Source organism: Psammomys obesus, unplaced genomic scaffold, assembly GCF_907164565.1.
Source record: "Psammomys obesus unplaced genomic scaffold, mPsaObe1.curated_primary_1811, whole genome shotgun sequence".
Lineage (NCBI taxonomy): Eukaryota > Metazoa > Chordata > Mammalia > Rodentia > Muridae > Psammomys > Psammomys obesus.
In genome coordinates, this window is record NW_026594377.1 from 177382 (window position 1) to 191884 (window position 14503).

At 53.7% G+C, this 14503-nt stretch overlaps 1 protein-coding gene across 1 annotated transcript; it reads left to right on the forward strand.

Annotated features, from left to right (window-relative positions):
- The first annotated feature begins 1235 nt into the window (after positions 1–1235).
- Positions 1236–13941, forward strand: Colgalt1 (collagen beta(1-O)galactosyltransferase 1). Its single transcript, XM_055618758.1, has 12 exons — positions 1236–1513; positions 2311–2421; positions 3058–3175; positions 7530–7664; positions 8063–8267; positions 9334–9453; positions 10112–10188; positions 10257–10363; positions 10895–11027; positions 11800–11927; positions 12178–12384; positions 12578–13941. The coding sequence occupies exons 1-12, from the start codon at positions 1269–1271 to the stop codon at positions 12843–12845; spliced, it is 1854 nt and encodes a 617-aa protein (XP_055474733.1). The 5' UTR covers positions 1236–1268; the 3' UTR covers positions 12846–13941.
- Positions 13942–14503: the final 562 nt, after the last annotated feature.

Genomic DNA, 14503 nt, shown 5'->3' on the forward strand with positions numbered 1-14503 from the left:
GCTATGTGTGGCCTTAATTTTCCTATTTGACCTTCTGGGCCTATACATTTAAGCTATTTTATACTTTGTTTTACCTGAGATAAGGTTCCAGCCCGTTGGAATTGAGTATCTACCTGCTGAAGAGGCCAATCTGAAGGTGAATTTTTTGGTGAGAGTATTGTTACATCTACTCCAATGTCTACCATTCCTTCAATTTTAACCGTTATATTTTTCATTTATTCATTTTACATCCCAATCACAGCCCCTTTCCTCCTTGTCCTACTCTCCCATCTGCATTGGTGTTTTAACGGCATGGATATCTGTGTGAGGGTATCAGATCCCCTAAAACAGGAGTTACAGACAGTTGTGAGCTGACATGTGGGTGCTGGGAATTGAACCCAGGTCCTCGGGAGAGCAGCCCTTGCTCTTAACTGCTGAGCCATCTTTCCAGCCCCTCAACATTCTTTAAATACTTTTAGCTTCGACCTCCGGCCGTTTATAGCAGTTTGCCAAAATTCTTGTTTTCTGGTTCCTTCTGAGTCTTATCTATTGAAGCTGCTCTGACTGGGCTGTTTAATTGCTCTGTGAAAGAATTTTTCTGCTGCTGACCTCAAATGACTTCAATGACTTCAAATGATACCGGGTCCTGTGTAATTTTTACACACCATTGACACAGGAGCTTCTTCATAGAGATGACAGTGCCCAAGCCGGGACTGCCACCAGGTCTCCGGGCGCGGAAATCAGCAACTGGATGCACAGTGCACAAAACCATCCCACAACACACCATGCGGGGTCTGCGGATCCAACTGGGGCGCCACACTGTCAGCACGCGCTCTCATCCACTGAGCCACACTGCTTGCTCATCATAAGCAACAAACAAGCGAAAACCACCATGTCGCGACCCGGGAGATGGAGGCTGACACGGTTCTAAGCAGGCGCCACGGTAGTGAGGGCTCCTAGGAACAGCAGCATGCCCTGGGTTGGGTCACAGAGCTTCTCTGCGACTTCTTGAGCTAGGGGCGGGTCTTCCGGAACCGCCCTGCAAGTGACGTCCAGCGGGTGGGAACTGTTGGGGTCCGCGCAAGAGCAGTGTTTTAAGCTCTTAAAGGCAAGCCCTTGTCGGGCCCACTCCTCCAGGACTTACATTTGGGCCTCTGGGCCACTTCCCTTTAAGGAAAGCGTCAGGGGCGGGGCTTGGGTGAGGCCCTTCTTCTCCCCTCCCACCCTCCCCTTAAGGCTTGGCCCTTGTCCGCCGGCCGAAAAGCGGCTTAAAGGCGACGCGTGGCGCGATGGCGGCCTTTCCCGGCGCATCATGCGGGCTGCCGTTGCTGCCGCTGCTCCTGTTGCTGCCGCCGTTGGGCGGCCCGCACGGCGCGGACGGCTACTTCCCGGAGGAGCGCTGGAGCCCGGAGTCGCCGCTTCAGGCGCCGCGCGTGCTCATTGCGCTGCTGGCGCGAAACGCGGCGCCCGCGCTGCCAGCAACCCTGGGCGCTCTGGAGCAGCTGCGCCACCCACGGGAACGCACGGCCCTGTGGTGAGCCGCGGCCCGGCGCGAGCTTGGGGACTCTCGGCGGTGCAGTCGGGGACTCAGTTTTGTGACCGAGGGACTGATTGTGCGCTTGGTGGGCTCGGCTGTGCACCTCGGAGACTCGGCTGTGCTCCCGAGGGGCTCGGTTTTCTACCTGGGGACTTAGAATATGCACTCGGGTACCCGGTCATGTTCTTGAGGGGACTCAGCTGTGTACCCGAAGTACCTTGCATAGTTCTTATTGTTGTTTGGGACCCCGAGCTGCTGCCCCCGCCCCCCCAAGGACATAAAAATCTATTCTGGGTTGCTGCATGTCGCCACAGCGACCTGTGACTCCTGATTCCCTCAGAATGGGCCAGGCTGATGTTTTCAGACTCTTGTAGCGCACTGCGCAACTTCCAGATCAGCTTTCCTAGGCTCAGGTCAGCATTCCACGCTAACAAAGTCAATGAACTTAACAGGTTCCCAGATTTAATCAGACTCATGAGTGACCTGAAGGCTGTGGGGAGAAATGGACCCTAACAAGGGGACAAGGCAGCTATGAAGACGCCCAGGCCTGAGAACTTCTGACTTCTCAACTCAGTTTTCTTTCTTTTACAGTTTTCCTTTGTGACAGGACCTCACACCAGTGTGCTTTCCAAAGTAGCAGGTTTCCTTCAGCTGTGTACCCGTGAGCTGGGCGTTGACCTCACTTGTCACTGATGAGCAACAGGCTCAGAGCGCAGAGTTTTATCTAGGTGGTGGGGACTGAGCCAGCAAGGGAAGCCTCTGGTGCCATCCTCTTGTTCTGTCTGTGCTCACAGGGTCGCCACAGATCACAACAGTGACAACACTTCAGCCATACTTCGAGAATGGCTGGTGGCTGTAAAGGGTTTGTACCACTCTGTGGAGTGGCGGCCAGCAGAGGAACCCAGGTGAGCCCCGACTGTAAGACTGAAGCTTGGCAAGCTAGGACTTAGCACACCCAAGCCTACCCTCAGGGTCACAGGCAGCTCCCCCTCTCCAGCAGACCCTGTCCCCACTCCCCTTCACTCTATTGCCCAGCCTTGGACACACCTGCCACACCTCTGTGGTGGAATTCCTTTATGTGTTTGCTGTTGCCATTGTTCCTGGGTCTTGCCAGCACACACACTCCTGTTTAATTTCATGATAAGCCTGTTTCACTGTGTGGTCCAGGCTGGCCTCCTGAGTGCTGGACTCACAGATGTCCGCCATCCTTGCACCAAGGGAGCAAAGCTCAGAGCCTATAGGACTGCATCTGTAATGTGTGAGCACTCGGAGGCACCTCCGTGGCCCGGAGGTCTTCCAGCCATTCATAGCTTTCCTTGGCCCTCACCTTGCCAGCACCTTTTGTGTCCCTGGACACTTGCATGTGCTGTGCTGGTGTCCAGGACCCTGTGCCCTGCACCCTTCCTGTATGCTACTTGGAGGCCTTCAGATCCATTTGCCTGCTTCCCCTGTGAAGCCTCTGTGACCCCCTCCATATGTGCTGGGCTCTCTGGGACCCCGCAATGCCCCATGGTCCCTATGTCACAGCTAGTCCTTCACAGCTCCTACCCAGACGAAGAGGGTCCCAAGCACTGGTCTGACTCCCGATACGAGCATGTCATGAAGTTGCGCCAAGCGGCTCTGAAGTCAGCTCGGGACATGTGGGCTGACTACATCCTGGTGAGTCTCTGAGTGGGAAAGTCTGGAGGGGGGGAGTAGAGGAGTCACTAGTAACCCCATTTTTCAGAAGGAGAAACTGAGGATTAGAAAGAAAGAAGGAAGCCAGGTAGTGGCACACATCATTAATCCCAGCACTTGGGAGGCAGAGGCAGGTCGATGTCTGAGTTCAAGGTCAGTCTGGTCTACAGAGTGAGTTCCAGGACTACACAGAGAAACCCTGTGTCAAAACTCCCCCCCAAAAAGGAGAGGGAGTGGGCTGTGGCTATGGCTCTTTCTGTAGAGTGCTTGCTGAGAATACTTGAGCCCCTGGGTTCCATCTTAGGCCCTTAAATAAAAAACAAGTGGGCTTTTGTATCCCTTGGGGTTGGGCACTAGGTTGTATGTATTTTAAATACCTGTTTTAAAATAGCATTATTTGTGTGAGGGGCATTCAAGGTCAGAGGACAACTTGCAGGAGTCAGTTCTTTCCTACTGTGTGGGTTCTGGGGACTGAGCTTTTGTGGCTCACAAAAGCAGCAGAGGTCACGAGCGAGGGGTGTGTAAGTGATGAAAGCCTGAGGCCTGGCCCTCACTTCCTGGTCCTGGCCTGCAGTAGCCTCTAAGTAGGAAGCCGCTAGGGCTACAGTGCCAGGAGTTCTGAGGTAACCTAGCTCTGTGAACCCTGAGGCAGGAGGATGAAGAATTACAGGCTAGCCTGGGTGGGAGAGCAAGACTGTCCTGCAACTATGATGGGGCTGGAGAGCTGGCTCAGTAGGTAGGCATGCTGTCTTGTCCTGCAGAAGACCCAGGATCAGCCCACAGCTGCCTATAACCCAGGTCCTACAACCTGATGTCTCTTCTACTCTGTGCAGGCACCACACTCACATGCCCCCAGTTGCCACATGCCTGCCTAGTTGTAATCCCAGCATTCTGGAAGGCAGAGGCAGGCGGATCTCTGTGAGTTCGAGACCGCCCTGGTCTACAAAGCAAGTCCAGGACAGCCACAGCTACACAGAGAAACCCTGTCTCAAAAAGCAAAAATAGAAAAAAAAAGAAAAATTATTTATGATCTGGGCGGTGGTGGTGCAGCCTTTAATCTGCACTTGGGAGGCAGAAACAGGTGAATCTGTGAGTTCAAGGCCATCCTGATCTATGTGGAGAGTTCCAGGACAGCCAGGGCTACACAAAGAAACCTAGTCTCAAAATAAAAACAAACAAGAAAAGAAAAGGTTTATGTATTTATTTTTTTATTTTGAGACAAGAGTTTCTCTGCCTAGGTCTGGCTGTCCTAGAACTACCCATGTAGACCAGGCTGTCCTTGAACTCAGAGATTTCTCTGCCTTCTGAATTCTGGGGTTAAAGGTTTGAGCCACCACACCCTGCTAGATTTATCTATCTGTCTGTCTGTCTATCTATCTATCTATGTATCTGTGTTTGTATGTATCTATGTTTGTATGTATGTATGTATCTATGTATGTATGTATCTATGTATCTATTTATATATGTATGTATGTATGTATGTACGTACGTATCTATCTATCTATCTATCTATCTATCTATCTATCTATCTATCTATCTATGTTGTGTTTATGGGTGTTTTACCTGCATGTACGCTGTGCACCCATGGACACAGGTGCCTCCATAGGAGGGCATCAGATTCCAGCTCCAGGTGGTTAGGAGCTGCCTTGTGGGTGTGTAGAACAGAACCTGGGGTGTTGGGAAGAGCAGCCAGTGCTGTTGACAGCCAGGCCATCTATCTCTCCCCAATAAAGTGTGTGTGTGTGTGTGTGTGTGTGTGTGTGTGTGCGTGTACACACACACATACATCAGGCTGAGTGTTTATGGTTGTCTGCCCTGTCCTGACCAGCCTGGGGCCGCTCTGCTGAGTTGGAGTCAGGTGTGTGGTGGCCACTGGGTCTGGCTTGCATTGGGGTGGCTGTGGATTTCAGGCTCTCCTAGTTCTCTTTGCTGTAATTCCATGCTGTGTTGCTTTCTGTGTCTCCCTCCCTCAGCCTTCCTCCTGGGTCCTGAGATGACTGGTGTGAGCCCTCTCACTGAACCTGGCTCTTTCTCTTCGTGCAGGTGCTGAGATGAAGCCCAGGTCTTGTGGGGGTCTCATGTGCTGGGCAGGGCATCTAGCCCTGTCCTCATGCATCTTCAGGGACCCCACTCTCACAGGGTTAGCACTGTGAGGGAAAGTCACAGCACGGTTGGTGGGGTCTGAGCCGTAACCCTTGCAACCAGGATGGCACTATAGGCGTGCCTGCAGGGGACTCAGCCAAGGGACAAAGAAGGCGGGTAGTGGGGTAGTGCCCACCGTGCTTTCACAGGGAGGCCACTGGGAGGGGCTGTGAGCTTGGCAGAGCTCTGTTGCTTGGCACTTTTCTGACATTCCTTCCCTCACCTTGCCATGGGCAGTAGCATTTTGTTTTGTTTTCTTAGTTTTATGTATGTACGTATGCATGTATGTGTGTATTTATTTATGGGTGGTCCTGGGTAGCCATAATCTTGCAGAGACTGGGGACAACTTAGGGCTGTCTGTTCGCTCCTTTTACCCTATGAGTCCAGGGTGAACTCAGGTTGTCAGGCCTGGAGGAGACTCCTGCTGAATGCTGGGTGGATGGAGCCTGCTATGGGGAAGGCCCAGGGGAAGTTAGGTGACATCAGCTTGGGAGGACAAAAACACTTCAGAGGGCAGAAGGCGGACCCAGCTCCTTGGCCCGTGCTGGAGATGGGAAAGTTGCTGCTCAGGGTAGGAGAGACATGCATGGGTCTGTGACGCTTTGGGGCTTCCAGAAGCACCCAGAGCTTTGTGGAGCCTTTTGGAGCTTTCCAGAACAGATACTATGTTCCTGTGCCTCCTGTTTGCTCATGTGGTCTCCACAGCTCCCCGTCAGCGTGGCTGGAGGTCACCGTGAGGGCGGCTCAAAGCAGCTTTGTGGGGCTCTGGGGCTTGGGAGCACAGCACTAGGCTATGAAGTCAGTTCCTTGGTGTTTTAATGGGAAGGTCGTTTTGAGGCAGGGTCTCTCTGTGTAGCCCTTGCAGTCCTAGAACTTGCTCTGTAGACCAGGCTGGCCTCAAACCCAACGAGATCCTCCTGCTTCTACCCTCTTGCTACAGAAGCTATGGATGTTATGTGCCCAGAGAACAAGAACCTCGTCAGGTCACTTTGTAGCTGTTTGATTTTCTTGAGCTGCACCAAATCCACCTTTTAATGCGCACAGTTCTGTCATCACAGTGTGCAGCTCTCACCTCCTGAGAACCTTCCACCTCTGGAGTGCGGTCTGCCATCCTCGCAGGCCCCAGCAGCCCCTGGTCAGCCTCCCTCCATGACTGCATCTTCCTGTTCAGGACCGTCTCTGCCCTCGGACCACATACTGTCCTGTGTGTCCCTCAGTGTGGTCTACTTACTGTGTGTTTTTCTAGTGCCTGAGTAATATTCCGAATGCTGGCCTCCATCCAAGGTGGTGTTTGTGATCTGGCCCATGAGGAAAGTTAGAGTGCACCTTTCTCTAATGTTTTTGGGGTTCTCCCAGGCTGCCCTGCGCATACAAGCTTACACTGTTGGCAGGGGCTGGGCGGGGCTAGCACTTGACTGCAGTGCTCCCCAGAGGCCGCGACCTCCCCAGTTGGGGACACCACAGAGCCATAGAGCCTGGCCCTGGGTGGCAGGGAGGGCAGGTGGCAGTTGATCCCAGTGTCCAGAAATTTCACAGGAGCAATGGATCCCTGTGGATCAGTGGTCAAAACCAGAGCAAACGCCAGGTCTGTTCCCGGTGCAGGTTGGGTAATCCGCATATGTGTAATAACGTGCTGGCGCTGGCACTTGCAGCACATGAGGTAAAGCCCAGGCCTGCCTACCAGCCTTTCCCGAAGCCCTAATGGCCAGGATTTGTGTGTTACTCCCTGAGTCACGGTCTCCCTGAAGCTGGTTCCCACCTGCTACTGTTTCCGAAGTGTAAGACTCCACTTTCTCGGCTGATGCTAGGCGTGCCCCTCAGGTTCTTACGTGTCTGCAGTAATAGCTTTACCCCACTGAGCCACGCCCTGGCCTCACAGCTCAACTATCATCAGCATCATCATTATTACTTTATAAATGAATGTGTTTTTACTGCACGCATGTCTGTGTGCCACATACCTGTCTGGTGCCCATAGAAGCCAGAAGAAGGTGTTAGGTGCCCTGAAACGAGTTACAGGTGGTTGTGAGCTGCCTCGTGGGTGTGGGAACTGAACCAGGTACTGCAAGAGCAGCCAGTACACTAAACCACTAAGCCGATCCTCCAGCCTCGCACAGACACAAAGAACCTAGGTCTCCATGGGATGCCCACGCCTACCTGTACCTGGTCAGGCTGACAGCAGGTGAACCTTTTGCAGTTTGTGGATAGCGACAACTTAATCACCAACCCTGACACCCTGAGCCTGCTCATCGCTGAGAACAAGACGGTGGCGGCCCCCATGCTGGACTCCCGCGCAGCATACTCCAACTTCTGGTGTGGGATGACTTCCCAGGTAGGGCGGGCACTGGGACAGGCACCATTGGGGTAATCCCCAGACAAGCAGTGGGGTGGGTCTGCAGGTGCTCCAACCCCTTCATTACTGAGCTTGAAGCATCAACAGAGAGAGACTGGCCCAAATGCACGGAGCTACAGGTAGGAGGTGGCAGTGCCGGGGCCTTCAGGCATGGCTTGATCCGGGAATTCCACTATCAGACAATGGTCCCAATTGACATAGCCATCTCTGCTGATTGGTGAATGCAACATGGAGCTACTGCAGAGCACAGAGCTCTTGGGGAGGCCCGCGGTAGCTGGCCGCAGCTATCACACGCACCCCATTCTTGCCTTTGAGGCTCTTACACTTCCCACTGTGTGCTCCAGGACCCCTGACCACCACTCCCCATCCTCCTGCAGGGCTACTACAAGCGCACTCCTGCCTACATCCCCATCCGAAAACGAGACCGCAGGGGCTGCTTTGCGGTTCCCATGGTGCACTCCACCTTCCTCATTGATCTGCGTAAGGCTGCATCCAGGAAGCTGGCCTTCTACCCGCCACACCCGGACTACACCTGGTCTTTTGACGACATCATTGTCTTTGCCTTCTCCTGCAAGCAGGCAGGTGAGTGAGGCCACTGTGGTTGCATTCGTTCCACACACCGCATCCAAAGAACAAAGGTGCAGCCTGCAGATGGCTCTCGGCACAGCTATATTCAGGGAGCGTCCTGTGTTCCAGGGACCCAGTGTCTGGTGCCTTATTGGCCTCCTCCTCAGCTCCATAAAACCTGTTGATCATCAGGTGTGGTAGTTCAAACCTGTGATCCTGGGACTTGGGAGGCTGAGGCAGGAGGATGGAAAATTTGTGACACACACAGTGAGATCCCATACCAAACAAAAAAGACTTGTGGGCAGTATCTTCATCTTCTCGTTTTTCTGTGGGTGTGTGTGCATGAGCATGTTCGGCCTGTGGTGGGTGGAGACCAGAATGAGAGCAGGTGTCTCCCTCCTCAGTGTGCACCTTATCTAGTTACTTTGTGTGCTCACACCGTGCCACACATGTGAAGGTGAGGACAGCCTGCAGGAGGCAGTCTCCTTCCGCTGTGGGTCCTGGGGATGGAACTCAGGTCTTTGGGCTTGGTGGCAAGGGCCTTTACCAGATTAATCATCTCAATGGCCCTGGAATTTTGCATTTAATGTTTTCCATTTACTACAAGGAACAAAGACTAGAGAATGGGAAACTCAGGCAAGAGGGAGGCAGGAAACTGCAGTGTGGCTATTTTCAAGAAAACAGCACAGAGAGCATGAGTGTGCACGCCTTTAATCCCAGCACTCAGGAGGCAGAGGCAGGCAGATCTCTGAGCTCCAGGCCAGCCTGGTCAACAGAGTAAGTTCCAGGTCAGCCAGGACTACACAGAGAATCCCTGTCTTGAAAAAAACCCAAGAGAGGGAGGGAGGGGGAGAGTGGAAGAGAGAGGAAGAAAAAGAAAGAGAAAGAAGAAAGAAAGAGAAAAGTTACCCCAAACCAGAGTTTGACACCCACAAACAAAAATCAGTTTTTCCATTTTTTAAGAAGGACCAAAATCTGAAATGAAGAACAGTCATGTTTGCTTGCAGTGAGGTGTCAGGCGGCCCAGGCTGGCTGCAGCCCTCCTCAAGTGCGTGGTCACAGCCTTGCCTCTTGCCCCCAGAGGTGCAGATGTATGTGTGCAATAAGGAGGTGTATGGCTTCCTGCCCGTGCCATTGCGTGCACACAGCACCCTGCAGGATGAGGCAGAGAGCTTCATGCATGTGCAACTGGAGGTCATGGGTAAGTCTCCTGGGACCATTGCCTTGGCCATCTTGCATGCATCCCACGGTGACAGTCCCTATGCCTGGGGTGTGACTGGGAGAAACATAGTCCCTGTCACTGCAGAGTTCTTCGGCTTTCTGGAGGCTGAGGCTAAGGGATGAAGAGTTGCAGGCTATCCTGGGCTACAGCTTGAGACCCCATACAAAAAAGCCTGATCTTCTTTTTCACTGAAGTCACTTAATGTTCCTGGGGTTGGGACACCCATGTTACTTTTAGGGGGACATGTCTGGATGGACAGCAGACAGTATGAGCCTTCCTGCACTTCTGTGATGCTCGGAGAATGTGGCTCGCTCAAGCCATCACACATACACTGCTGGGATAATCCTCTGTAGCTATTGAGCACTTGCTGTATACCAGGCTCTGTGCTGGGCCCTGGGAGTATACTCACATCTCTCCCAGCATGTTAGGTGGAGTTAGAGCAGGGACAGTGCCTTGACGGGCAAGCCCTGACACTGTTAGGGCCAGAAGAGGAGCCTGACCAGTCAGAGCGGCCTGGAAGCTCCAGGCTGCCCCTGGGGTGTTGCAGCTGAGATGGTAGCATAGCCCAGTCATACTGGGGGCTTGGAGGTCCCCATAGTCCCTGGCACCCCTGCGACCCTTGCTTTCTTGTCCCCAGTAAAGCATCCGCCAGTGCAGCTGTCCCAGTTCATCTCAGCACCCAGCAAGACCGCAGACAAGATGGGTTTTGACGAGGTGAGCTGGGGCTTCCCAGGTGGGGTACAGCTGGCTGGACCCCGCCTCACTGAGGCTGGCGGCCACAGGTCTTCATGATCAACCTGAAGCGGAGGCGGGACCGGAGAGAGCGCATGCTGCGGGCACTGCACGAGCAGGAGATCGACTGCCAGCTGGTGGAGGCCGTGGACGGCAAGTGCGTGGTGTGGAGAGGATGCAGGGTGGGCGGCCTCCGCACAGGGATGTCTGGGAGTCATGGAGGGAAACTCTGGCAGAGTCTTAGTGCAGATGTGAGAGAGGAATGTGTCCACAGCCGGGAAGTCAAGAGGGCTCATCATCCTGGGATAAGCTCTTGTAAAAGCTGGGGGTCTGGAATAGACTAGAGCCAGCAGGCTGGGGTCGTTCACAGAACAGCAGAGGTTGATTGGTAGACAGGGCTGCTTCTGCTGAACCTCCTACCTCACCTCTCCCCATCTCCTTCCCATCCCATCCTCTCCTCCTCCTTCCATCCTCTCAATCCTTCTCTTCCCCATGCCCCTCCTCCTCTTCATCCTCACCTTCTTCCCCACATCCCCTCCCCATCTTTTTTACTTTCCTCCCATGCTTACCATCCTCCCCCTCCTCATTCTTCTCTTCATCCTCTCCCTCGTACCCATCCTCCTGTCCTTCCTCCCCACCCTTGTCCTACTCTTTTGCTACCATCTTCCTCCCTCCCGGGCGCCCACAGAGCCATGAACACCAGCCAGGTGGAGGCCCTGGGCATCCAGATGCTGCCTGGCTACCGGGACCCCTACCATGGACGACCACTCACCAAGGGAGAGCTGGGCTGCTTCCTCAGCCACTACAACATCTGGAGGGAGGTCAGTATCTGGAGTGAGGCCTGGGTCACAGTCCTTGGTTTCCTCACAGACTAAATCGGGCCCAGGGAAAGACTGTGGATCCCTTGCTGCCACTTGCCATAGGATCTGTGGCTATATTTTGGTGACTGTCACATGAACTGTCTTTATGTTGTCACTGGTACTTCTGAGTGGGGTGGCTGCTGCCCTTGCATCATGTAGATGCAGAAAATGAGCCTGGGAATTGAGGGGGACCATAGGTGAGGTCTGGGGCTGTGATCTGCAAGTGAGACCTCCTTGCCCCACAACTTGACTCTGCTCACTGTTTTTATGGAAGTGATGGTCTCTGGCATTAATATCACCAGATAACAGCTGATGATGCACCATGGTGTCACTCAAGAACCAGATTTGGGACCTGCAAACTGGAGGCGGGCTGGGTGGGGTGTTGGCTTCAGATGATGAGGTACAGGAAGCAGAGCATCTGGTGCCCCAGGGGATGGCTGCTCACATGGCCTCCCTCTTTTCCTGAAGTTCCTCGTGGTCAGTCTGTTAGCTCCATTGGATGACAACAAAGTCTCTTATGCTGTGGGCATTGAGCCAAGAAAAGCATTCTTGTTGTTGCCAAGAGGAAGGCTTCTTGGTATCACAGGTAGAACACAGGCAGAGGACCTGGGCAAGAAGAGCCCAGACAACTGGGAGAAGAGAGACATGGTGTGGAAGGTTGGGATGCATATTTCCTTCCTAGCCAGCAGCTCTGGGCCTGGTCTCTGTGACTCACTGGGACGCTTTGCCTCAGGTGGTAGACCGGGGACTACAGAAATCACTCGTGTTTGAGGATGATCTGCGTTTTGAGATCTTCTTCAAGCGACGTCTGATGAGCCTCATGCGGGATGTGGAACGTGAGGGGCTGGACTGGGACCTCATGTGAGTGGAGGTGATGGCGGGGTGGGATAGGACTCCAGCCTCAGGTACCGGCCTGGGCATGACTAAGGCTCAGAGGCACAGCCTGGGTCTTAGGGGCTGTCTGGAGCCTAGAGGATATCAGAGCTCTGCTGTCTTTTGGGTTGATTCAGTTCCCGCCCAATTTCCCGGTGCACAGCCCTGTCTCTTGTCTCTGTGTAGCGTTCTTTGGCAGGTGAGGGCCGTGTAACAAGTCTCTCATCCTGCACTCCAGCTACGTGGGCCGAAAGCGCATGCAGGTGGAACACCCCGAAAAGGCTGTGCCTCGTGTGAGGAACCTGGTGGAGGCTGATTATTCCTACTGGACGCTCGCCTATGTGATCTCCCTTCAAGGCGCTCGCAAGTTGCTTGGTGCCAAGCCACTGGCCAAAATGCTACCTGTTGATGAGTTCCTGCCTGTCATGTTTGACAAGCACCCAGTGTAAGGAGGCTGTGAAGCGTTATTTGAGGGGGTTGGGTGGCAGGCTGGGGTCTTTGAATCCTGGAAGATCAGGAGACTGTTGGGCTCTGGAGGTAGGGGCGGTGGAGCGAGTCCTAGTAGATTCTAAAGGAGGCTCTCTTTCTGAATGAACCCTTGGTCTCCAACTGCACTGTGTCTCTCCTGTCTCCCCTAGGTCAGAATACAAGAGTCACTTCTCTCCCCGTAACCTTCGCGCCTTCTCCGTAGAGCCCCTCCTTATCTACCCTACACACTACACAGGTGATGATGGCTATGTGAGTGACACAGAGACCTCAGTTGTGTGGAATAATGAGCAGGTTAAGACTGACTGGGACCGAGCCAAGTCCCAGAAGATGCGGGAACAGCAGGCACTGAGCCATGAGGCCAAGAACTCCGATGTGCTCCAGTCCCCTCTGGACAGTGCTGCTCGTGATGAGCTCTGAGGCAGCTGGCCAAAAGCCAGAGTCGCTGCCAGGGGTCTAAACTTCATGTGCTTGCCTGAGACTGTAGGGCCACCTCGGCAAATCACAGAGGCCTCTATGAGCTGGGTTGTCCCATGTCTTGTTCAGCAGCTACTTGCACACAGGTTTATGGAGTGCTTACTGTATGCCAGGAACAGGGCTGGGCACTGGGAGATCCGGCAGGAACAAGCCTAGTCTCTTGTGTCCACCATGAAGCAAGGTTTCTTATTACAGCAGTGAAAGAGGCATAATGATTTCCCTATCATCAGGTGTTTATTGATCAGACTGAGTCAGGTATTGGGGATATATGCTCATTTTTAAATCCATTTGAGTATTTATTGAGGACATACTATGTCTTGGGCACCATTCTTAGCTCTGGGAATACTGAAATAAGAAAAATTTCAACATACCCAGCACCTGCTATGTGCAAGATCTTGGGAATCACTGATGACTTGAGTGCCTCCTGTGTGTCACTCGCTGGCTGGGTGGGTCCCAGTGGTGCTCATCCCTCTAGTGGGTAGATGTGCTTGCAGGGGAATCGGCATTGTGCACCCTGTGTGCTGGGCTGCGTGCTAAGTGTGAGGACAGAGAGTGAGCAAAATGGGTTTCTTTGTGTAACAAGCATTTGGGGTACCTGGAGTGTGTCAGGCCTCGCACTCCCGCTGGCTTGAGGAGTGGCCGCCCTGAATTGCCTGTGGAAGGACGACGCCCTCCCGCACCCTGAAGAGAGAGTCACGGCCTTCCACTGGGCCGCTAGGTTTCAGGGTACTCGTGGCCTTGCAAGCCCCTGGAGGGGTGCAAATGAGGCCCACCTGCTTGCACAGCTTCTCCCTGCCCCTGCGTCTTAGGCGTCCCCTGCCTGCTCATGTGTTTGGGACCTTTAGCGGCCCAGCTGCACTGAGCTGCTCCTCTTGGCCTGGGCAGTTGTTTCCCAGCAGGGCCAGGGGGTCACTGTGCCTTTAAAGCCAAATCGAATGTCAACGGCCAGCAGGTGCCATCTCCTGGGAGATGACTGCTTGCCCGCTCAGGTTTTGATAACTTGCTCATGTTTGTATTAAATACTCCTGGTTGGTTTTCACCGAAGTCTGTAGTCTTGGTTCCCCATGTCCCTGTCCTGTGAGTCAAGATTTGGGGATAAAGTAGGCCTTGCAGGCACTTAAGAGAATGTGGGTGAGGATGTTTCCAGAACCCCATGTCCCCTCCATCCCATCAATCACCAGGGAGCACCTGCTGTGGATTGCCCAAGATGCCTGTTTCTAAGGAAACAGACTCCACAGTAATGTTTAGATGGTCAGGGTTCGGGGAAGGAGCCCGCCATGAGGCAACAGTGAGCAGATGCTGTGGCCCCTGGGAGAAAGGGTTGCTGGTTTCGGTTCCTGGCTCATGAAACAGGCCAAAAGCGGGAGGAACTCCAGGCCAGAAACACAAGGAGCTGCTGCCCAGCAGGCTCTGGCTTCCGCTCCACCCTGGCTGGCATGCTGTCCACCGGGCTCAGCCTGGGGCCACGCTCCCTGCTTTTCTAATCTAACCCAGATTAGACACTATCCACACTCAGCCCAGCTCCTACACACTGACGGAAACGCGCACCCACAGTCATCAGCGTGTCCTTGGGTCTCCTGTGCGCTCCAGCACTCCTTCAA